The sequence below is a fragment of the Pongo abelii genome, chromosome 16 (assembly GCF_028885655.2).
Source record: "Pongo abelii isolate AG06213 chromosome 16, NHGRI_mPonAbe1-v2.0_pri, whole genome shotgun sequence".
Taxonomy (NCBI): Eukaryota; Metazoa; Chordata; class Mammalia; order Primates; family Hominidae; genus Pongo; species Pongo abelii.
In genome coordinates, this window is record NC_072001.2 from 54,690,596 (window position 1) to 54,716,400 (window position 25,805).

The 25,805-nt window shown below is 44.2% G+C and overlaps 1 protein-coding gene across 4 annotated transcripts in view; it reads left to right on the forward strand.

The window, feature by feature from the left end:
- Window positions 1-3,906: 3,906 nt before the first annotated feature.
- TMOD2 (tropomodulin 2) overlaps window positions 3,907-25,805 on the forward strand; it is a 63,499-nt gene continuing 41,600 nt past the window's right edge. The window contains exons 1-5 of one of the 4 annotated variants that reach the window (XM_054531482.2): window positions 3,917-4,069; window positions 5,295-5,536; window positions 6,727-6,880; window positions 18,741-18,935; window positions 20,654-20,810. In XM_054531482.2, coding sequence (XP_054387457.1) covers window positions 18,810-18,935; window positions 20,654-20,810 — 283 coding nt within the window. In that variant the 5' untranslated portion in view covers window positions 3,917-4,069; window positions 5,295-5,536; window positions 6,727-6,880; window positions 18,741-18,809. Of the gene's footprint in view, window positions 4,070-5,294; window positions 6,881-18,740; window positions 18,936-20,653; window positions 20,811-25,805 lie in introns of all 4 variants that reach the window. The other 3 variants (XM_054531483.2, XM_024232619.3, XM_063716153.1) reach the window with 3 other exon arrangements.

Genomic DNA, 25,805 nt, shown 5'->3' on the forward strand with positions numbered 1-25,805 from the left:
TGAATTTCTGTGTATCTATAAGCTTTCTCTCCTTTTATTTTTCTTGCAATTTATTTATTGAAGAATCAGTTGTTTGTCATGTAGAGCTTCCCATATTTTGGATTTTGCTGATTGCATCACTGTGGTATCATTTAACATGATCATGATTACATAGTACTTAGCTTTTAGATGTTTGCTGTCAATTATACTACACATACGATTTAATTCATAATTCATCAACATAGTCGCTGCTCCTTTAGTCTTTATCATCCACCATATCCTTTGAAGCATCCTTAACACAAATTATCTCAGTTAGTCTTTCTAATAACCCCATGTATAAGTATTATTATCCTCAGTTTAAGAGATGAAGAAGGCCGGGCACGGTGGCTCACTCCTGTGATCCCAGCACTTTGGGAGGCTGAGGCAGGTGGATCACAAGGTCAGGAGATCGAGACCATCCTGGTCAACATGGTGAAACCCCGTCTCTACTAAAAGACAAAGAATTAGCCGGGTGTGGTGGCAGCACCTGTAGTCCCAGCTACTGAGGAGGCTGAGGCAGGGGAATCACTTGAACCCAGAGGTTGCAGTGAGCCAAGATCACACCACTGCACTCCAGCCTGGTGACAGAACAAGACTCCGTCTCAAAAAAAAAAAAAAAAAAAAAAAAAAGATGAAGAAAATGAGGCTTAAGGGAGGTTACAGAAACCTGGCCATAGTCAATGTGCCAGTAAATATCTGGGTTCAAACTCTCTGATATTAAAACCCATGTTGTTATCTGTTATATGATAATATCCCATCACATTGCCTGTGGTTTGTGGTGTTGTTTTTAATCAACTCTAGGAAGCAGTCTTTCAGTCCATCCAAAGAACGTACTTTCACATTTCATCTTTAACACTTAGGATGCTTTCAGCTTCAAGTAACAGAAAACTCCATCTCAAATTGACTCAACAATAAGGTTATTTATTATCTCATGTAACAAGAAATCCAGAAGAAGGCAGCTCTGGGGCTGGTTGATGACTGACTCAACAACAACATGACTGACCCAGATTCATTGTATCTCTTTACAATGGCCAGAACTGGGGTCACATGTCCACTCCTAAACTCTTAGAGGCCAGTTAAGAGGATTCTATTCCTCTTGTCTATGATAGATTTGAGAGTGTACCTCCCAGAGGCTAATAGGGTCACCTTTCCTAATGTGTAAACACCCATATAGGCCTCTATAAAGAAGAAGAGGGTCGACTGAATGTTGAATAGACAACCAACAGTATCTACTACCTGTTCCTAATGAGGTGTGCTACATATTCCACTGTGAATAATTAAAATACTTCATTATAACTGCCACGTTGAACTTTTTTCCTTTCTGCCATTTGACAATTACAGTCAATATATCAGCTTCCTCATTTACAGGAAGAAATGGCTACACAAGATGATATGTAAGGTCCCTTCCAGCTCCAGGAGTTCTGTTTCAATTTTACATTTTCATCTTCTAAAAAGCAAGTAGAAAAGTTAAACTTACAAGATATGGTCCAGAAATGATAATGGGTTTCAACTGATAAGTCATAGGCATATTGACATCCTTTCTCCCTTAAGATAAGACATAGGCATTAGATTTAAAGAGCTAAACAGACTGGAACTGGTAATATCTTTCCATTAAGTTTTAACATTAGGTTAAATGTTCTACTTCCCTCACTCATCCATTAACACCTTACAGCTTCCAACACTCATCATACAGACAGTGACTGATCAGAAGTTTCTTTACACAACTCACTTTATTTTGGTGTCAGCATCCTCCTGGAACATGGCTCTGGGGCTGTAGGATAGCTCTTGTATCTCTGCTTCGACTGCCAAACATGACTTTAACTTAAATCATTCCCGTCTGCTTCCTTTCATGGCTGGTTTCTGAAGGAATACTCTATTCGTTTTATCACATGCAGCCATTTTCCTTGTGAGGAACCACGGGAAACCAAAGAGAAATACTGTACACTACTGAGCACCTTTGCTACTCTTTCTTCCAATGTGAATGAAATTGCTTTATTATTTTCAGCATATGCCTACTATCAGCTTTCTCTGGGAAAACTGCTGGCTCGATCTGTAAGCAGCCCTGTTCTTATTTAACAGAAGGCTATGACTGTAACAAATGTACAACATAAAAAAGTCAAAGGCATCCTGTCCGTTACACAGGACATTCGGAATAACAAATGTACAGGAAAACTTGGGAACATGACTTAAAGTAATTTGGTCACACCCCCATTTCATTTAACTCTTTCTGGCTCAGATTTGTCATTCTGACAGGAGGCCCAGGATATAGTCCATTACCACAATTGATCATAGAAAAGACACTGGTCTCTCAGTCAGCAGCCACTGCGTGCCAGTGTTCACCATGCTAGTTCCCAGAGTTTTAGAGGATTAACTTTACTTTCTGGTTCAACCCATCTGCTGGGGAAGGTATGGCCCTATTTTGAAATGTGCAAAGGGGAGACAGTGCTGGGGGTGCCCACAGTGGAAGGAGAGAAGACAGGCTTACTGACCACCCCTATGACCTTGAATAAGTCACATCACCTTTCTGTGCCTCTTATTAACTATCATTGGGGAAAAATACCCTCACTCTGCCTGTCTCACAAGGGTTCTTGTAAAAATCAAATGAGAACACGAATAGGAAAGCATTTTCATAAATGCAAACCAGTGTTATCATTTTCAGATATGAAATTTCCTCTGCAGCACTTTTTTTTGGCCACATGATTACTGCACACCTTGCGCCAGACAGACTATAAAGCTGTTTCACCTCTTTTCACATTTTGCATAAAATTTCCTATAGAGATTACACCAGCCATGCTGCATCCATCCCTTTAGTTCATTTTCCTCCACCACATCTCTGAATGCAAATCCCACCATCATGTGAAACACTGCATAGCTGCAACTTGCAAAACTCAATGAACCTTAGACTGCCAAGATAAGTCCCATAAGCAAAGGTTATGCTCAAAATATGCTGCAAAAGTTCAAGAAGGAGAGAGAGATCACATCTAATTAGAAAAGGCCTCTGGAAGGTAAATCTAAATGCCATGTATTTTCATAATGTTGGTCTTTGTCCTATGTCACCCCACTCTACTGTCATGCTTCAGAAACTTGACTTTATTTTCTCTATCTTTGGAGCTCTCAAGAACCTGGCAGAGAGAACATCTCAGGGTATATTCAGGGATGAAGTGAACGGGCTCAACGACTAACAAACCCAGTGGATTTTAACATTTACCCAGCCCAACGAGGTCCAACTATCTTTAGGTTACCACGACATATAGGACTTTCCCGGCCCAAGAACTCCCTCGGAACCCCCAAGGGAGGAACTTTCACTGAGTATGCACTAAGTGCCAGACCCTAAGTGCCATGGGTCGCTTAATCCTCACAACACTTTTTCAAGCTTGAAGCCTGTTTTACAGATGAGGACACGAAGGCTCAGACAGGCTAAGTTGTCCGGTCTCACCTCAGTGAAGCCACCACTGTGCTTGGGCTTTCCAGCCCCTCACGCCATCACCCTAGAGCCTTGCTAACCTCCACCTCGCTTACCTCCCTCCCTCCCTAGGCTGCCAACCCAACTACTCTCTCCTCCCACGCCCCCGCCCAGCCAGGAAAACCTGGGGCGGGCGGGGTCTGTACCTGAGACCGCTCTCAACGCGGCTTCCGTGTCAGGATGCTCGCTCACAGGAACGCTCATCACAAGCTTGAAAGCCTTTGCCACCCACGCTCTCCGGAGCCCCGAGCGTCTCCAAAGAGCCTGCCCAGGCTTCCCCCCGACCCAGGTGCTTCCTCCCCTGCAGAGCTGTGGCGGGGCTCAAACCCCGATTCCGGGAGGGGACACCTGTCGGGGAAGGGCGGGGCTGGGGGACTGCGGGGCCGCGGCGAGGCGCAGCCGGGAACTACGCTTCCCAGCCTGCTCCGCTGCAGCCGCGCGCCCCGGCGCCGCGCCCGGCCGGGAGCCGCCTGTTGATCGCCGCGCTCGCCCCGGCCACGGCGCCGCCCCTGTTCTCCCGGCCCCGCTCCACCGGGGCTGACGGACTGACGGCCAGCACAGCCGGCTCCGGGATGAGCGCACGGACGGGTGAGCGCCCCGGGGGGCGAGTGGGGCCTGTTCTGGCCAGCCAGTGTCTGCAGCCCCCGGGCCCGCAGCGCGGTGGCCACTGTGCCCTCCCTGCCCGCGGGAGGATGCTCCGCGACATGGGCGCTCGGCCGGGCGGACGCGCAGAGCCGGGCCGCCTCTCGCCTCTCGCCTCCCGGCCCGGTCGGCTGCGCGGGGAGACCAGGCGCTGCGCCGGGGCGGGAGGCGCCCGCCGGGGTGTGGGTCCCGCGCCCAGCCCGCTGGGCCGCAGCGGGGAGGGCGCGGTCTCCTGTCCTCCCGGGCTGCGGGGCTGTGTTCTTCCACTCCGGGCTTTGTTCCCCCACTTTTCCCCTTCCTGTGCATGTTTGGTGAGCTCCTGGAGCGGTATGCATCTCCCTGCCTCGTTCAGCAGGCGATGGGGAGGGTGGACTGGCCGGCGTCTTTCCTGAGATCGCTGGAGCTGTCACTCGCAGGGCGTTTCAGCCTCCCAGAAAGCGGCCTCGTGCGGATCCTCGAGAACCTTATTATTATTGTTATTACTTTTCTGGTTAAAGTAATGTTAGTATGTGCTCCCTTGAGGCTTCCTAAATTTTCCCTGTTGACCTGCGGAAATGAAGGTGGATTTTTAAAACAGTAATAAAAGGCTCCTAATGGGAATTTTTAGAGTATTCAGAGGTAGGAAGGTGATGCCGTCACAATGCAAATTAGCAGTGAAGGAAGCCGTGCTTGCTGCAGCCTCGTCTGTGCCCATTACATATCTGAATCACGAGGCATTTAGGACGGGAATGAAAAGAAGATCGGGGGAGGTGTTTTAAAAACCAGGTTCTCCTCTTAGCTTGACCATTCAGGAGCTGAGGGACCTAGGCAAGTCCCTCCACCTCTCTGGGCCTCTGCAAATAAAGGGGCGTTTGGGCTAAATGATTTGTAAACCTCTGTTCTTCCAAGATTCTCTCCTCTCAGGGAACTGAAAAGATGAGAGTGTTTCTGTTTAACAGCACTACAAAAAGCCTAATTGTGACAACAGGCGCCTCTGCCCTAGTGAGGAGGAATGATTTTTCAGAGCTTCAGCAATCTGATTTTTTTTTAAAGATAAAACTGATGTTCTCGATCTACTCTCTTCAGCCTAACCCAATAGATACGCATTGCAATCATTTTAATTTTTGTAAGGTACTGTACGTTGGTGGGCAACAAAATGATGGGGTTTGTTTTTGTCTTTAATTTGCTGAAGGTGAAGTGATGGAATCAGCAGATAAAGGATTAGTGGCTCCCTAGGGCTGGGCATGAGTGGTCAAATGTGGTCAGCATGGAGGTCGGAGAGGAAGCCCCAGCAAGAAGTACCCAGAATGTATATACACAGAAAAGAGAAGATGCGTACTGATGGATCATTGTTTGAAAAAGAAATACACAATAGAAGGAATGAGAGAATCAGGAACTGGGCGCTCTGCAAACCTAACATAACAGTTGAATAAGGCAAGGACTTACCAACTGGTCCAAAACCTTTGAGTGAAAGGTGGTTGGGGATAGGGTTTTCATATTATTTCAAAGTATCTCACCACAAGTTACTCTGGGAAAATTTGTCCTTACAATGGAGAAATTAGGTCACCACTGGAACCAAATGACCAAGTTTAGCGGCATCTACTGTGAGTTTCCCGTTGTGAAGCAATAAGGAGGCATAATTTTACCTCTGTAGTGTTCCTACAAAAAGACTTGGGGATGGGGCAGAGCAAATGGGAGCAACTATTGTAGGTTAAAATACTCAAGTGATACAACAGTGAATTGGGATGTGTGAACTTTGAATCCTAGCTGAGAAAAAAAAAAGCTATAAAAGACAATTTGGAGATAGTTGGGGATGTTTGAATATGGATTGCATGTTAGATGATATTATGGAATTGGTGTTAATTTTCTTAGGTGCAATAATGGTTCATTCTTGTGGTTACGTAAACCAGACAATCGTTATTCTTTGGAGATGTGGATATTGGAGGTGAAGTGTCATGATAATCTGCAACTTTCAGCTGTGTCAGAAAAAAAAAAAAAGTATAGGGGTAGCAGAACAAGTTCAGGAACGTAGCAAACGTGGCAGAATGATGACGGTTGGTGAATCAAGAAGAAAACAAATGTTTATTGTACTATTCTTTTAACTTTTCTATAGATTTGAACTTTAAGAAATGGGGGAAGTCAAATAAATAAGTAAATAAAGAGAAAGTGTTGTAGAAGACGGGGTGGTTTGTGACAAACAGCTGCAGTGAGTCTGTGGGGAATTTCTTGGCTTCACCTTCCCAAAATTGAAATCACCTATTGGAGGTGTGAGTGGGGGGAGGGTGGTGTTCCCATTTTTGGTTTATCTTGGCTACTCTCAATCATTTATGCTTAAGATACCCCATCCTCTAGCTTCAACTTCAAAGTATTAGTAATTCCCCATACCTAAGAAATTCTAGCCCTACCCAAGAACCATCCCGAAAGTGCTGTCCCTTTCCTCTCTATGTCCGAGATCTGTGTCAGTGAGTAACGAAGTTTGAGAACATAGGCAGTGGTTCATTTTATTTTGGGTTAGGGAAGTGTTGGGGGGAAAATGATTTAGCTTTGTGATAGGACAGAAGTTTTGGGGTTTCCTCTCATTCCCTTGTGTGTAAATCATATACAACCAAATGTTTTCCTTATAGACTTTAAGTGGTTCAAAGAGGTTCATAGAAGGCATGTGCAGAAGAGACTTCCTGTTACCAGACTACGAAAACAGAATCAACTCTTACGATACAACACTTAATCTCTTTCACGGAATCCCTTGCTGCAAAGATATTTTTGCTTTACCTGGATTGTGTATGTATATGTAGACATGAAAATACTAATTTAAAGTACACATATTTACTTGCATGAATGTCTGTGTGTACCTGTGAATCTCTCAGTCAGTATTCCCCAAAATACATAGAATGTTAATGGGTTACAAGAAAAAGAAATTGCCTAGCCAGATGTGGAAAACACTCAACAAAGCTGGACAAGTTGGTTTATTCTTGACTTTCCAGAGCCTTTCATGGGTTAATGATCATTGTATATGGGGATGTAAATGGGGTGGGAATATCCATAGGATGTGATATGTAATGTTTCCCAAACTGTGTGCAAAAATAAAAAATGAAAAATATCTTGAGGGGCTATCATTACATGGAACCACCTTTGAGAAACTGCCTTTAATGCATTTTTGAGTGAAAGGTCAGGACATATGATTAAATGTGTAAGTTGTAAGTATCTGTGCTTCACATTACCTACAGATTAGAATTCAAATTTCAGTTTCTGGTTTTAATGGATCATAACAGTTTGACCCCAGTCTACTTTTTCATCCTAAATTTCCCAACTTTCTTCCTATAAATTATCCTGCTTAGTCCTTTGTTCTATACTATGAACCATTTTTATTTTCAGCACACCAAAAAGTCAATTCTACATAACTTTAAGGCTTCGTGGTTGTGTAAAATGAGATGTGCTCTTCTGCTATGGCTCTTCCATGGACTGAGATAGCCACCTTTCCTCCCAAAGCCATTTTGAGCTCCTTGGCCTTGGTCCCATGTTTCAGCACAACCTTCCTTAAAGCTGTGATTTCTTGCTATTTCTGCTTTTATGATTTGCCATCCTGTTTTGGCATCAAGGCTGCCCCACTAATTACCTCTTTCACATGTGTCATCAGTATTCCTGGGTTCCCCTGGTGACAGCTAGGTAGGATGGGGATGAGAAGGTCAGCTCCAGGACTGTGAGGGGCAGTTGCTCACGAAACAGGGCCCAAGGCCAGCCATGCCAAGCCTGGACATGAGGAGAAAGGAGACAAGCTGGGGCACAAGCCCTAAGAAAGGACCAGGAGGTCCCTCATCAGAGTGGTTAGAGGAGTATGGAGTCCAGTGAGCTGGGCTGCTATTCAAGCAGTGTGCATGGGGACAACTGTCCTTATTGTTGATAAACAACCATTCTGACTGGGCAGTATCCATTCTATACCAGTTGCTAAATGTTTTGCACATCATCTAGGTAAGCACTCACAAGTCAGGGTGCACACAGCATCCATAAATCGTTACAAAGCCTGGATCAAAACCTAGCTGGTATAAAATGCCAAAGAAAGAGACAAGATGAGTGAGTCAAAGACCACATAAGCAAGCAGAAGAAAGGAGGGCACATGAATCAAAGGACAAAAAGCAGGAAACCCGGGGCCAATCAGGAAGTTAGAAGAAGCCCATAAGTTCCCAAAGGCAAGAGGAAGGACATGGTTAAAAGCAACAGGCAGTTAAAAACCAGAAAGGCACAGATCTCCAAGTGGAAGGCAAGGAGATAAATAGAGGTCAAGCAACAGGAACCCCTCTAAAAACAGAAAAGAAGGCCAAACACAGGGACAAGGCAACAGCAGGAAATAGGACACACCATGAGAATTAGAAACCAAGAGGCAGGCTGGTCAGACAGCAAGACTTTTTGGCTTTTTGACTACTTCCTGCCCAGGTGGAAATCTATCTAATAGCTTGGCCAGCTTACACTATGGTGGCTTTCTGCACCTGGCAACACTGACCCGCAGCTCTTACAGGTTCTGCCTCTTTATATTCCGCAGATCTTGATGGGGAAAACAGAGGAAAAGAACACCCAAAAAACGAGATTATTCCACAACCAAGGACGAAGGAAAAATAGCCTTGACTGAGGGCTTGCGCTTGCTAGACACTGTGCCTAATATGTACATGGTCACCTTAAGTGTCACCTCAGCCTTCTGAGATAAGCACTGTTCTTTGCTTGTTTTACTGAGGAAGGAACAGAGGTTTGGAGAGGTTGTCACTGCACGCATATCTGCACCATCAGACCTTGGGTTGGTTAACTCCAAGGCCCGTGCTTTTAGTCTTCTCTGTTCTTCTAACCTTGGACAGGAGCAGTCACTAGTGGGCACCTTGTTTTTCAAGTATGATTTAAGCTTTGGCAAGCTTGTGTTGTAAGATTGGGAAATACGAGCTCTGCATTCTAGTAAGATCTGTTCCTCTTTCCTCTTTCAGCTTGTTCATTCCCATTGCCATACCATATTTCTGACTGAGACTTCTCCTTATCCCGCCTCATTCTGTCCTTCATCCTCTGCAAGTATTTCCCAGAATATGTAGAAGCCTTTTAGTTGTTTTAAAATAAAGCAAACTTAACTGGCCCATCTTCAAATGGCTACATTACAAAACAGGCCATTGCTGTGTTATATTGCCCAGCAGCCAGAAATGAATTAAATATCTAGGATCAATTCATGTTTTGTTGGAGGATACATTGATATGCAGATTCTGTTCTAATTTACTAGTTTTAGAAAATGTGGATTTGGATCTGGTGAAAATCGGTGTACTAATTGTTTAAAATTATGAAATATTGAAGATATATTAAAAAGAATAAAGAGGGCTGAGTGTGGTGGCTCATGCCTGTAATCCCAGCACTTTGGGAGGCCGAGGCAGGTGGATCACCTGTGATCAGGAGCTCGAGACCAGCCTGGCCAACATGGTGAAACCCCATCTCTACTAAAAATACAAAAATTAGCCGGGCATGGTGGCGGGCGCCTGTAGTCCCAGCTAGTCTACTCGGGAGGCTGAGGCAGGAGAATGGAGTGGACCCGGGAGGCGGAGCTTGCAGTGAGCGAAGATCACACCACTGCACTCCAGCCTGGGCGACAGAGCGAGACTCCGTCTCAAAAAAAAAAAAAAAAAATCCATACTCCTTATTTTCCTTCCCAAGGCTTGTATATTTGGATAATAGGAAGAGTTATTTAAGGGCCCAAGTCATGCTTCCATCAGCTCAAGTCTTTAATCCTATTTTCCGTTTTCCTAACTGGCTCCTGTACTTGCCCACCAGGACTCCTGGAAGCCTTGTTAGGCATTTGCTTCACTCCAGCGTGTACATTAGCATCGTATTGCATGTTAAATGCTTGCCATGGGACAAACACACTGCTGGAGGGGAGGCTGTAGCAGTGCTTTTCTAACTTCCCACTGCAGCATTGCTAACAGGAAGGGAAGGCAAATGGGAGCCCTTGGGCAGCCTTGGTGGGGGCAAAAGCAGAACAGCCATGAGCTGGAAAAGCTTTGATTTGACTTTAAAAGCTATGAGAATGCTGCATTCTTCTCCACAGTATTTCTGTATTTGTTTTTTAAAAATACAGCCTGGGCAACGTAGCGAGACCCTATCTCTACAAAAAATTTAAAAACTAGCTGAGTATAGTGGCACACACCTGTAGTCTCAGCTGGGGTCAAGGGAGGTGGGGGGAGTATTGAGGCAAGAGGTTCACTTAAGCTCAGGAGTACAAGGCTGCAGTGAGCTATGATCACACCATTGCACTCCAGCCTGGGGAACAGAATGAGACCCTATTTCTAATAATAATAATAATAATAATAATAATAATAATAATAACAACTAGCTTTTCCCCAAATCTTCAAATCAAAGTTGTGCTCCAGGAGGCTGCAAGTTTTTTTTTTTTCTCCTCTGACTTTGGGACCCCCTGGTACATTGATACAACATAGGCAATTTGTTTTAACAGCTATGTTACATAGTATTAACATGTTATTTAAATTAATTAATGTATTTTCCCACTGAAGTATGACATGGCACTTGTCTTCTGGGAGTTCGTAGTGTAGCTGGAGAGAGAATCATACATGCAACATACATGAAAAGATAGCAAGATCCATCAAATTGGTGATGTAGGCATACAAATTTAAAGGAAGGAGCAACTTCTGTGGGCTTAGATGATCTCAGAAAGCTCCATCACAGGGAGAGGAAGCAGTGGATAGAGTGGAATGAGCTCTGGACCTGCGGGTTCATTTGAACTCATTTCTTTCACATGACATTTGTTACACAATATTTATTGGATACCTACTTCAGATCAAGAACTGTGCTGGGAGTCAGGATTTTATTGGTGAATAAAACTCATACAGTCCCCCTCCCTCACAGAGATTAGCGAGGAAAATAGAGATAAAGCAAGTAGTTGTAATAAAGCCAAGAACAGATGTGATTAAAGGGGTAGCATGGAGATGGGGAGTGACCCAGACCTTGTCTCGAGATCCAAACAAGGCTTCCCTGAAGAAGTGAAGCTTGCATGAGACCAGGGGATGAGTAGGATAGCAGTCAGCCAGAGGGGAGTGGTGTGAGAGTGTTCTGAGCAGAGAGAACAACATAAGGCATGATCCAGGCATTGGAAGTGAGCCAGGAGGCTGGAGCCAGGAGGAGATGGGGAGTGCAGCACAGGATGAGGCTGATGAGGATGACAGAAGACAGACTGAATTTGAACCTTATCCTCAAGGCAGCAGAAGCCACTGGAGGATTTTAAGTAACTAGAGAAGAGTTGTTTAACTCTGTGCTCACTTTGGCCATTTGTATGGCGAATGGATCAGAAGGGGATAGGCCTGAATGTGGGCAATGCAGATGAGTGAAGTAGGTGGATTCTCAACACGTTTAGGTAAGGACAAGATTTAGTGATTGATGGCTGGAAAAGAGACGAGGGAGAGAAGACGTCAAGGATGGCTCCCTGGTTTTTTGGCCAATTTCCTGAAATGGGGGATTCTGGAGGAGGAAAGATGATGAGAGCACTTCTGACATATTTGAGGTGTCTGAGGCAGTCAAGGAGAGATGTGGATTAGGCAGATGGAAATATAGGGGCCTAACCCTCAGGAACAAGGTCTAGGATGAAGATACAGATTTTGGAGTCTCCTGGATATGTATTATAATTAAAATTTTGGAGGCAGATGAGTTCCTCCAGAGAGAATATGTAGTATGGAAATAGAAGAATTTATAAGATGAGACCTTGAAGAATGCCAGTATTTAAGGTGGAGGAAGAAGAATTGCTAAAAGAGACCAAAAAGAAATGGTCAGAGAAATAGGAGAAAAACCATCTATGTTGCTGGATTGGGCAATCTTTAAGGCCTGTCTCAGCTCTGACATTCTGTGGTCGGGCAGAACTGGGATCTGAGCCAGGTCTCAAGAGCAGAGCGCATAGATAGGCCATGAGAATAAAGAACAGCATTCCAAGTAATATCATTATATCAGCCAGCATCCCGACAAGAAACAGGGGATACACTCAAACTGAGTAACTTGAGAAAAATTTAATAAAGAGGCTATTTACAAAGATGGGGGGAGGATTTAGGGAATCCATCAAGGCAGAACTCTGGCACCAGTTGCACAAGGACCCCTTACCACCCAAGGCCTGAGGCCAGCCAGGGGCAGGCAGCTGTATGGAGAGGGCTGCCTGTTGGGAGATGTGACCTTCTGGACCCAACCTCCCCCTCCCCTGCTCTCCAGTTTCCTGCTAGTGCCCCCTATGGGCCAAACAGAAGCCAGATAGGAAGGGAACCCATTGATACAGTCTAAATAGATCATCTTCCTGGAGCACAGAGCAGCAGGGGATTGGATGTGGAGGGGCAAACAGAAGACAGCCAGAACAATCATCCTGGAAAATGGAAGTATTTTGGTAAGAGGGTGTGTTCATTCCCTATTGCTGCTGTAACAAATTAGCATAAATCCAGTGGCTTAAAACAATACAAATTTATTCTTATTGTTGTGGAAGTTAGAAGTCTGAAACACATGTCACTGGGCTAAAATCAAGGTGTCACAAGACTGTATTCCTTTCTAAAGGCCCTAGGGGAGAATCCATGTCCTTTCCCTTCCCACCCTCCAGAGGCTGCCTACATCCCTTGGCTCATGGCCCCTTCCACCATCTTCAAAGCAAAAAAATTGCATGACACTGACTCTTCTGCCTTCCTCTTCCATCTTTTAAGAGTCCTTTGGATTACATTGGCACACCCAGATCTTCCAAAATGTCTTTCTATTTTTAAATCCTTAATCTGGGCTGGGCGTGGTGGCTCACGCCTGTAATCCCAGCACTTTGGGAGGCCGAGGTGGGTGGATCACTTGAGATCAGGTGCTCAAGATGAGCCTGGGCAACATGGTGAAACCCCATCTCTACTAAAAATACAAAAAATTAGCCAAGTGTGGTGGTGCATGCCTGTAATCACAGCTACTCTGGAGGCTGAGGCAGGAGAATTGCTTGAACCTGGGAGGCGGAGGTTGCAGTGAGCTGAGGTCGTGCCATTGCACTCCAGCCTGGGCAACAAGAACAAAACTCTGTCTCAAAAAAAGAAAAAAATCCTTAATCCTTAATCTAATCACAACTCATTTGTTTTGCCATGTAAAGTAGTAACATATAGATGTGAGGAATAGGAGGAGGACATATTTAGGTGGCCACGATTCTGCCTACCACAGAGAGCAAATAAGCCATTTTAGCTGAAGTGGGCTCCCCAGGAAAGTAATGAGAGAGAAAACAGGAAGTGCAGGTTAAAGCCAAATCATGGGAGCTTTGGAGCTAGATTGTCTGGATTTCATTCTGTAGACAAGAGGGAGCCATTGTAAGTTCTTAACCAGGGAAGTGGCTTGTTAGCAGTGTTGAGAAAAATGATCCAATTATAGTGTTCTGGATAGCTTACAGGGAAAAACAGAAATCTTTCAAAGATGCAATCAGAGTAGTCCAGGCATGAAGGAACAAAAGGCTGAAACAAGAGTGAAAAGAAGGGGTGGTGTGAAAAATGTTGTGCAATAAGGACCTGCAGGAGGTGCTGACCGGCTGGACTCAGAAAAAAGTGGGAGAATCTGAAGTTGGTCTGAGTGTTGGGAGTGTCTGACTGGTAGATTAATCTAGACAACAACTCTGTTTTAGAGAAAAATTAGGAGTTTAGGTTTAGTTACAGAATCCAGCAATAGAAATCCAAATAAGAGGCTGGGCACTGTGGCTCATGCCTGTAATTCCAGCACTTTGGGAGGCTGAGGCAGGAGGAGTGCTTGAGCCCAGGAATTCAAGACCAGCCTGGGCAATATAGCAAGACCTCATCTCTGCAGAAAAGAAAAAAAAATTTAATTAGCTGGGCATGGTGACATGCACCTGTAGACCCAGCTACTCGAGGGACTGAGGTAGGAAGATCATTTGAGCCCAGGAATTGGAGGCTGCAGTTAGCTATGATCAAGCCAGCCTGGGCAACAGAGTTGAGACCCTGTCTTTAAAAAAAAAAAAAATTCAAATAGAATCTTATAAACTCTAAGATACCATTGATTGTAAAACTCTCCAGTATTTTATGTATCACTAAGAAAAAAAGGCTGGCAATCAAAATATAACATGTTTTCTTAAAAATACAAATTTTTGGTCGGGCATGGTGGCTCATGCCTGTAATCCCAGCACTTTGGGAGGCCAAGACGGGCAGATCACGAGGTCAGGAGATCGAGACCATCCTGGCTAACACGGTGAAACCCTGTCTCCACTAAAAATACAAAAAAAAATTATCCGGGCGTGGTGGCAGGCACCTGTATTCCCAGCTACTCGAGAGGCTGAGGCAGGAGAATGGCATGAACCCGGGAGGCAGAGCTTGCAGTGAGCCGAGATTGCGCCACTGCACTCCAGCCTGGGTGAGAGTATGAGACTCCGTCTCAAAAAAAAAAAAAAAATACAAATTTTTGGCTGGGCACAGTGGCTCATACCTGTAATTCCAGCACTTCAGTAGGCCAAGCTGGGAGGATCGTTTGAACACAGGAGTTGGAGACCAGCCTGGACAACATAGTGAGATCCTGTATCTTCAAAAAATAAAAAAATAAAAATAGCCGGGCATGGTGGTGCACACCTGTAGTCCTAGCTACTCAGGAGACTGATGTGGGAGAATCGCTTAAGCCCAAGAGGTCAAGGCTGCAATGAGTTGTAATGACACACAACTGAACTCAAGCCTGGGCAACAGAGTGAGACCGTGTCTCAAAAAATAATAATAATTTTTCCTTTATTGAAAGAGCTGTTTTCGACTTCCACATAGGTTTTTTGAAATCTTTTTTACTGAAGTGTAAATGACATACAATAAAGTGCACATATTTCAAGTGTACAGTTTGATAAGGTTTGACGTACGCATGTATGTGTGAAAGCATCACCACAATCAAGGCAGTAAACATATGCAACATCCCCAAAAGGTTCCCCATGCCCCTATGTCATTCCTCTCATCAGCCCCTCCCACCTCTCTCCCATGCCTAAGCAACTCTGATTTCTTTCTGTCATATAAATTAGTTTACATGTTCTAAAATTTTAGATAAATGGAATCCTGCAGTATACATTCTTTTTGGTCTTCTTTCTCTCATTATAATTATTTTGAGGTTCATCCATGTTTTTGTGTACATCAGTAGTTCATTCCCTTTTATTGCTGAAAAGTATTCCATTATGTGGCTATATGACAATTTGTTTATTTTTATTTATTTATTTAGGGACAGGGTCTTACTCTGTTGCCCAGGCTGGAGTGCAGTGGTGCAATCATAGCTCACTGCAGCCTCGACCTCCTGGCTCAAGCAATTCTCCCACCCCAACCTCCCGAATAACTGGGACTACAGGCATGTGCCACCATGCCCAGCTAATTAAAAAAAAAAAATTTTAGAAATGGGATCTCACTGTGTTGCCCAGGCTGGTCTCAAATTCCTGGGCTCAAGAAATCCTCCTGCCTCAGCCTCCCAAAGCATTGGGACTACAGGCATGAGCCACTGCACCTGGTCACAATTTGTTTTTTATTCATTTACTATCATTCAGATTGTTTTCAATTTTTGGCAATTACAAATAAATGTGCTATGAATATACATGGATTTTTAAAATCATATATCTCTCCTGTGCATACATAAAAAGGGGAAATGTAAGTGAAATGCATTCATTAGTTGATATTCTTAAAACTTCTTCACACTCAGAGTCCAACATATTAGATCACTATTTTACTTATCCATATCTGGTTCTTTTCCACATAATAATTTCCTCTGTGTCATCGAGTGGTAATTTTAAAAATCTGTAAAAAAACAAAACTAAAACTGAAAGCCATTGAACTGGGCACTTAAACTCACTCTGTAATTATGTGGAACTATCCTAATCTGGACCTCTCTTTGGGAGTGCTGCTAAACATACCTGCATTGTCACCACCCCGCGATTGTCTGCTTTCTAAATTTTAGAAGAGTATTCCACAGTTGTCCCTGGGATTTCCTTCCAAGTCCTTTACATCCACTCTGCTAGTTTTGAAGCTGGTGCTTTTGATATTTAGGTATATACAAGCAATGACAAGTACATTTTTACTACTGCTGGGACAACAGTAATTGTAGGACACCATCAATTCTAAGACACATCTCAATTTCAGAATGTTAAATGTGGCAAAGTGTGCATTTTAGAATCCATTAAGTAGGGTGGTTCAACCACTTCATTTTATGGATAAGGGCCTGGAAGATGCCATCCTTGTCCTTTGTGATGCAGTAAGTTAGTGGTAGCTGGCACCAGAACAAAGTGTATAGGATCCAATTCGTTTCTCTGACTTTAGTAGGATTTTTGTTTGTTTGTTTACTAGAATATAGTCATTAAAGCTTTAAAAAAAAAAAAAAAAAAGGAGGGCTGGGAGACCTCATCTCTACCAAAAAAAAAAATTTAAAAATTAGCTAGGCTTCATGGCACATGCCTGTAGTCCCGGGTGTGGTGGTGCACACTTGTAATCCCAGCTACTCCAGAGGTTGAGGTGGGAGGATCACTTGAGCCCAGGAGGTGGAGGTTGCAGTGAGCCGAGATGGTACCAATGCATTCCAGCCTGGGCAACAGAGGGAGACCCTATCTCTAAATTAATAAATGAGAAGGTGAGCTAATGGAAAAGAGCGTTGCATTGCATGTGAAAGGGGTATCGACACAGAAACCACAAACCTGAACATTGTGAGCAGTTGAATTCACAAAGGAAAGGGAACACTATTCTAATAGCCCTTAAGAGGCCCACCTGCAGCCAGTCTCATTCCATGCCAACTCATTCTTCATTCTTATGATTTGAACTCATAAAAAAAGATTGGCATGCTCAGATCACTCCCCTACTTTAAGAAGCTGCGGTGGCTTGCCATTCCCAACAGAATAAAGTTCAGGTCCCTTAGCAAGGCGCAGAAGGAAGGCCCTTCACAGATGTCCCATCCTCGTCTTTAGTTCTTTCCTCTCCCTTCCTGCATGAATCCCCCTCTCTAGCCACGCCGCCTGCTCTACCAGCATATCATTTACTGTCTTATCCTGTACACCTTTGTGCTGTTCCCTTTTCCTAGAATGACACTTGCCCATTCATGTCCACCTTATGACCTCTTCCTTCAATACTCAAACCACAGCCTCTTTTTCACAGTTTCCCCTCAAACTTCCCCCACTTACTCAGTGATTATTTTCCCATGTGTTTTCAAACCTACTTTTTACATTATGTCTAATACTTATGGCATTATTGCTGTTTGTGTGAGAGTCTCACCAAGCTGTGATCTTGGGGAGAGGGGGCACTTTGATAAATATATATATATTTTTTGAGACAGAGTCTCACTCTGTCACCCAGGCTGGAGTGCAGTGATGCCATCTCAGCACTGCAACCTCTGCCTCCCGGGTTCAAGCAATTCTCCTGCCTCAGCCTCCAGAGTAGCTGGGACTACAGGCACATGCCACCACACCCAGCTAATTTTTGTATTTTTAGTAGAGATGGGGTTTCACCATATTGGTCAGGCTGGTCTCAAACTCCTGACCTCAGGTGATCCACCTGCCTCGGCCTCCCGAAGTGCTGGGATTACAGGCATGAGCCAACGTGCCCGGCCTCCTCATGTGTTTTTAAACCTACTTTATACATTATGTCTAATACTTAGGCCATTATTGCTATTTGTGTGCCTGTCTCACTAAGCTGTGATCCTCTTGGGGAAAGGGAGCATATCTTGTTTATCTTTGTATTTCTGTTTGCTGGAACTATGCCTGGCAAATAGTAGGTATATAACAAATATTTATTGGCCTGAAAGATGTGATTGGTGGTAATACCTCCTAAGGAGAAACACAGTCAGTGAAGTACATTACTGTTTCCTGAATGAGTGTTATCTTTCTAAGGAAGATCTGTAGAATCCTCTGCAAGGAGAAAGGGATTGAGTAAAAATCGCATTTTGGGTGAAAATTTAGAAGTGAGATGGTATAAAAAATAAAGGTTGAGAGAAGAATGGTCTGGGGGTATAAAGAATGAATAGGTAGAACAAAAGGGAAATGGGACTAGAAATAGAATGGAAAACAAAGCAAGGAGAAAAATAGAGAGAGTGATCATGTGGCCAGGATTTTAGAATCGCACTTAGTTTAATTGCAGGGGAGTTACTGGATAACGCTTTCTCACATAGATGTTCCAAACTCTCGTTCCTGAATGAATCCCATTTTGTATTCTTCACATCACTCTCTCCCTGAAAAGACACAAGTATGCGTCTTACAACTGCCTTACAATTAGTGCATTGTTCTCCCCTGTTTTTCTATGGAGAGCCAGGGAAGGCCGAGTAGTAGAATGGAAAAGCACCCACTACGCTGGGAATCAGAAGGCGGGGCTCACCCATCCCAGCTCTGTGACCTCGAGCAAGGCACTAGGCCACTTTCACCTCAGAACTGTCATCTATAAAATGGGAATGATAATATCGGCACGGGCTTCCTCACAGGATTGTTGTAAAGATCAAAATAAGTGAAATATGTGAAAACACTTTGTAAGCTGTCAGGTTGCTCTGCAAATGACGGGACTATTACCTTTTTGTTGAATTATTCGTTCAATACAGTAGGCTCCATTGGAGGCATACTTCTGTCTCCTGTTAATAAGTCCTGTTTACAGAATGGAGATTCTTTTTTATTGTGTTTCTTTTTTATTAACAGTATTCTGAAGTCTCAGGAAACTGGACCATTTAAATGTGCATGGCCCATGAGAAAGGCATATAAGAAGCCATGGCACTCCCCTTTCAAAAAGAGCTGGAGAAATACAAGAACATTGATGAAGATGAGCTTCTTGGCAAACTCTCAGAAGAGGAACTGAAACAGTTGGAAAATGTTCTAGATGACCTAGATCCCGAGGTTAGTGACATGGAACTGAAGCAGAGTGGTTAATGATAGTATGGATAAATGGCATGGCCTGGTCCTTAAACAGTGGTAGAAATCCCTTAGCTCTTAATGCACATTTTCTTTTCTTCTCTGATTGGTTCTGGGTCACCTGTGTTTACAAATTCATAGAGAACCTCATAGCCAAATACAGTGTGATACAGCAAATGTATTTCTCAAAAACCAGCCCAACGTAAATGGGGGGAAATATTTTCTGTTGGTTGAGAAAGGACTAGTCTAGTTTAAGGGAAAAAGAAGGAAAGAGGAAAAGAAAGCAAATCTTACTGAGTTTTTTCTGAGTCATATATTTCTCTGGGCACAGAAGCCCTTGAGGTAAAACTTTATTAACCCCTAGACATGGAGAGGTAATTTATATAAGATTCCACACTGGTAAGTGTCAGAGATGGTATTTAAACCAGGTTTTTAGCCCCAAATGCAGAATTTTTTTTTTTTTTTTTTTTTTTTTTTTTTGAGACAGTCTCACCTCTGTCACCCAGGCTGGAGTGCAGTGGCAAGATCTTGGCTCACTGCAACCTCTGCCTCCCAGATTCAAGCGATTCTCCTGCCTCAGCCTCCCAAGTAGCTGGGATTATAGACACACGCCACCATGCCTGGCTGATTTTTGTATTTTTAGTAGAGACGGTGTTTCACCAGGGTGGCCATGTTGGTCTCGAATTCCTGACCTCAGGTGATCGGCCCACCTCAGCCTCCCAAAGTACTGGGATTATAGGCCTAAGCCACCACACCCGGCCCCAAATGCAGATTTTTAAAAATATCTCATTTCTTTCAAATGCACAAATAATGTGAACTCTTTGATGAACTTATAACAATGAATAGATTAGACTGACTATAATCATAATACCAAGTTCATTTCAATGGAGTTTCTAATGTTTTTATGAGTTCTTGAAAAGCTAAGTTGCTTGTTATATTGTTTGATTAGCAAGCACTTTCTTCAGACCTGCTGGTATGACCTTAAACTTAGAATTAGCAGTACTTTTATAAAAAAAGATATGCTGGAAATTGCTCCGTGTAATTTTTTAAATAAAAAGTCAATTATGGTTAAAAAAAAAAAAAAAGAATTGGAGACATTCAAAATAGTGATTTTACCATAAATAAAAATATAACTAAAACGAAATTATGTACATGGTATTCTGATATGTCAGATACTTTGGATATGGTATTTACTTTTAAAAATACAGATATTCTGTTTTTTTTTTTTAACTTAAGGAAGGAATCTCAAAGTTTTATCAAGCAGACATTAACATCGTCATAGTATTTACTTATCAGCTTGGCCGCTTCTGCAGGAGAGGGGTTCCACATATCGGCTCCTTGTTAGAGTCTCATGTTTCTGCTTGGGAGCACCTTGGGTGCAGCCCTAGCCAAACCTAAGCATGATCTACAAGGAAAGAGGTCTTTTGCCTCCATGTTTTAGGAGGCAGCTTCAGAAGACTCAGAGGCTGCTCTAGCCATCTATGCGCTGCTTGAGCTCATTGGGAGCCCCCTTTCAGCACTGAACATTGTAACAAGTAGGGCCTCAGAGGCGTCCCAGAGCCCCCAGTCCTCAGCTCACACGCACATTCTGCGTAGGTATCCTTCCTGCTTCCCCAGCACATAGTGAGTGGGGGTGGAAGAGGAAGTAGCAAAGTACAGGTCGGCAGACATCTTCCTTCCTGCTCACACCTCTGTCTTGTCAGAGTGCCATGCTACCGGCTGGATTTCGACAGAAAGACCAGACACAGAAGGCAGCCACAGGCCCCTTTGACCGCGAGCACCTCCTCATGTACCTGGAGAAGGAGGCTTTGGAACAGAAAGACAGAGAGGACTTTGTGCCCTTCACTGGAGAAAAGAAAGGTAAGGACCACAGGCAGAGCATCTTGGAACAGAGGCACTCTTTTTTTTTTTTTTTGGAACGGAGGCACTCTTAATTAAGATTACGTCTTTTTATTTTATTGTCATGGAGGGTCAAGCAAGGGAACTGTCCCAGAAATGGGAAATAAGCCCATGAACTGGATTCAGTATTTATTTTATTGTCGTGGAGGATCAGGCAAGGGAACTGTCCCGGAAATGGGAAATAAGCCCATGAACTGGATTCAGTGTTAAAAAGAATCATGGCGGCTAGACACACGTCATTCTACATTGGGCCAAACCCATAGGATATGTAACACCAAGAGTGAACCCTAATGGAAACTGTGGACATTGGGTGATGATGATGTGTCCATGACAGTTCATCAGTTGTAATATATGTATCGCTATGGTATAGGATGCCATTAGTCGGGGGAGGATGAGTTGGGGAGAGTACATTGAAAGAAAAAAGAAACATGATCAAATATGTAGGCTAACTACTTATGGTGTGATGGTTCTCAAATTAGTGAAAAAATCTCGAACCCCAAAGAAAGTTTTGAAAATGTGAGGCGGTGTCATGCCTGAGAGTTTCCTAGGCACTGGTGTGTTTCTCTTAGCCTGGTGCTTTATCAACTTCAGAAGTCCCTCAAGGCCTTCTGCTCCATGTCCAGGATGGCTCTAGCACTGCACTCCTAACCTTAGAGGCTACCATTAAAGTCTAGTGCAGTCATTCATGCATCCATCATCTACTGAGTGCCTCCTCTGTGTAGAGCCTTGTGGCCAGATGCTAGAACCTCAGGCAAATAAGACCCTGCCCTGCCCTCAAGGAGCTTGTAGTCTAGTGAGAGAAACAGGATGACAGAGCTAGGAAGGCTGTGAGGAGCAAGGAGTTGTTTTTCCATGACAGGATTGAGCTCTGAGCCAAGAATAGGAAACCTTCCTCCTTAGCTCCCGACCCTGTGCTCCCCTTGGGAGGAAGAGTGACTATCAATAGCCTGTCCAGCTTCCTCAGCTATAGACAGTGACTTGAGCCCAAAGATTCTAATGGAATTATTGATAACCTCACAGCAACTACAATCTTTTTATAATACAAATCAGATCATGTCAGCTGGGTGCAGTGGCTCACACCTGTAATTTCTGCACTTTGGGAGGCTGAGGCAGGAGGATCACTTGAGCCCAGGAGTTCAAGACCAGCCTGGGAAACATGGCAAAACCCCATCTCTACAAAAAATACAAAAATTAGCCAAGCATGATGGCGCACCGGTGTTCCCAGTTACTTAGGAGCTGATATGGGAGGATCGCTTGAACCCAGGAGGTCAAAGCTGCAGTGAGCCGTGATCATGCCACTGTACTACAGCTTGGGCAACAGAGTAGAACCCTGTCTCAAAATAAACAAACAAACAAACCAAATCTTGGCATTTCCCTTCTTAAAGTCTCAAATCCTTACTGTGGTCTTTAAAGTAGACATAGCCTCCATCCAGCTCTCTACCTGCATCTGGCCTTCCCTTGCTAATCCTCAGCCCCCACTGTCTTCATTCCCTTCCCTGAAACTGCTGAGTTATTTTCCTCTCTCAGGCTGATCTTCTCATGGACTCTTCCTTCTGACTCATGTCCCCATTTTTCACATCCTAAGGGTCTCAGCTTAAATTTCAGGGCCTCGGGCTTTCTCTGACCTCTCTTCTTTCTATCATGACAGCTGCTTATGGCTTTCACAGCACTGTAACAATGTTCATCACTTTACTTACTTTTGTTTTTTGCATGTTTTCATGTGATAGGGTCTTTTTTTTTATCCTGGCACAGAAACTGGCATGGGAGGCACTTGATAAACATGGTTTCAAGTGAATGGCATCTCAGAAATCTGTACTGCAGCAGTGGGAGCAGGATCATCCAGCTCCTAGTTGGCATGAGGCAGAGTGCTACTGCCTTGTCTCACATAATGCCGAGGCTGCCCTTTGTATTGTGCACATTCAGTGGATCACGCACCATTGAGAATGTCATTAAGAAAGTAAAATTGGGCCACATGCAGTGGCTCACACCTGCAATCCCAGCACTTTGGGAGGCTGAGGTGGAAGGATCCCATGAACCCAGGAGTTCAGGATTGCCATGAGCTATGATCCTGCCACTGCACTCCAGCCTGGCTGATAAAGTGGATCCTGTCTCCAAAAAAATAATAAATAAATAAAGTAATAGTGAACAGTGACAAACCGGGCAAATAATCAAGGATTGCTGTGAAAATATGGATCTGTTTCTATAGCAGCATAGTTGCTATTGGACTAATTTAATTGTGAAAAAAATTATAATGTCGAATCTTCAATAAAGTCCCAATTAACATCAAGTAGTGACAGCATAACAAGAGGAAAGCTGTTATCTTTTGTTCTTAGTGTAGAGGTCTGAGGAGTGGCTATGGTAAATTATCTCATGATCAAGATTAATTTCCAGATGGTTGGTGGGGGAGTTAGGAACGTAGGAGCTGTCTGAGTAATAGAGATATAAAAGGGGTATACGGTTGCATAGTGTAGCTTAGGAGAAGGTTGAGAAGTAGCACAACTGAATAAAGTGAGCAGAGAGCAAGCTTTCTAATCAGAGCAGCAGAGCAGAGTGAAGAGTATGCAGGGGCCCCAGAAGGACCAGTGAGCCATCCAGGAGCAGCGGGAGGCTGCTATGAGGTCCTCAAGAGAGGCTGCACAACCACAGTTCTGAATACTATGTGCTGGCGCACCTCAGGTTCCTGGGCTACATTTTACTCTGGTGCAGAGTTTTGCTTAGAACTTGTTATTTGGTTGGACCTCCAGGAATGGATCTGCATCAGCGGTTCTCCTGAATACCAATAGCTGTGTACCTCGTGTTTAGTACCAGGAAAGAGGAACTTAGAAAATCCCATATTAGGTTGGGCATGCCTGTAATCCCAGCACTTTGGGAGGCCAAGGCAGAAGGATTGCTTGAGCCCAGAAGGTCAAGGTTACAGTGAGTTATGATTGCACCACTGCACTCCAGCCTGGGTGACGGAGTGAGACCCTGTCTTTAGAAAGAAAGAAAGAAAGAGAGAGAGAGAGAGAGAAATCTTATTTTGACTCTAGACCTAAGATCATCTTGGCCAGAAAGAAAATGTTTCAGGCCATAGACGCTAGGAATGTTAAATCTGAGATGAGCCCCAGTATTTGAGATGTTATTGATTAGTTGATTTCTTTTTCCATTTTCTATCTTCTGGCCATCCTCCTAATTTGTTTCCCAGTGTATTTTCCTTCTTTCTGAGAAATGCGGCAGCTAAAGTGATTCCAAGGCAGGAAGTAGGATGCATGTCAGTGATAACGACCTTGTTGCCAGGATGCCCCAGACTGACCACAAGCAGTGCCTTTCTTTCCTGTCTTTGGAGTGCCCAGCTCTGACACACTCCTGTTTGCTTATCCAGCCATTTAAAAATATGGTAAAACAGGAAATACACAGCCCTTGTAATCAGGGAAGTCTCCTGGAGAGTTCTCATGCAGGAGGGTTATTGATTTTGGGTTGGACCCTTTCCTTTCCCATAGGAGTGGGATAAACCAGGCTAGCCAAGGAGACCTGGAGAGAACTTGGGTCCCAATGGGCTGAAACTGGAGCGAGATGAGCCTTTAGGGAACTCTATAAATCAAAATGGAAGAGAACAATTTCAAAGATTATGCCCCAAAAGTCAGAGCAGCTTCAAAAAAGAGAGAAACCAAGAGTCAAAAGCTGGGAAGAATTAGAAAGGAATATGAATGCTCTGGGGTGTTTTGATCATGGCTCTAGAATGTCCCTGGTGCACGTGTGGGATGTGGATGTGTTGGCCTGGCTCGAAGTTAGGAGCAGGAACTGTGCCATCCTCCTGGGTATAGCGATGTTATTTCATCAGTCCAGAAGTTTGAGCTGGGAGTTAGGGAATAGATATCGGCATTTTCAGAAGTGAGTGCAGGACAAAATAAATGGAATCTGGCTGACAGGATGAAGTGGGAGATGGCAGCAGAGGATGCATCTGTGGGAAGCACAGAATGCCTTGCTGCTCACAGACCGCCACCATCTCCAAGTATAGTGACCCTGATTTTTCCTTACAATCATGCCTGCTTTGGAGACTCTAGAGAGGTGGCTATGTCCCCAGGTCACTACACTAGCCCACCTGACCCCAGATATGGCATGCTAGTTGTCTGCATTCCCAATTTAGAGGGAGCACTCCAGGGTATCGCCAGTTTGTTACTCAGGAACCCCTGGTGCTGTTTAGATGAACCTGCTCCTAATATTTGCAGGGTCCAAGGCAAGTATACAAATAGAAGCCCACATGCCACATTTTCCAAATATTTAAAAGCTAACAAACCATTAAAATATGTTGTATCCTCCTTTAGATATACCTAGAAGGCCAGTATTCTTGGACTTCCAAGAGTTCCATGCAGGGATATTGATCTGTCCCACACTGCCAGGGCCTCAAACACACATGTTGGACACCCAAGCCCACGTATCCAAGCTTCATCCAGGCTCCCCCACAAATAGCCTCCCCTTGACCTGGGGGTACACACCCCGCAGTGTGACCTGCCTTCTGGAGGATAGACATGGGAAGGGGCTTATGGAGGCCCTAGAGGTAGGCTCAGGGCTCTTTGGGCAAGGCATTCCAGGGTCCTAGGTACCTGAAGTGTGGTCTAGAAAGTGGCCTATATGCTGGATGGGAATATCCCTTTGGCCTCATGGTTCCTCCCCTGGAGGGGAGAGGTACAGCCACATGAAGACTAGTATGGGGTCCTCTAAAGTGCACGACTCAGGGCAGGGCCTCTCCTGCCCAGACCCAAGGGCAGTACTGCCAATAGGAGAGGGGTAGAAGCCACCATTTCCCTCTGTGTTTAAGGACTGTAGTCTCAGATCTCTGTGTGGCAGAATGCAGGATTCCTCCTCCAGTGTTCCTTCCCTCTGACAGTGACTTATTGATGTTGGTACCATCCTGACAATCCAGGCATCTCAGTTGGTTATGAACTGGCTTAATCATATGGGTCTCAATGGCCAGAA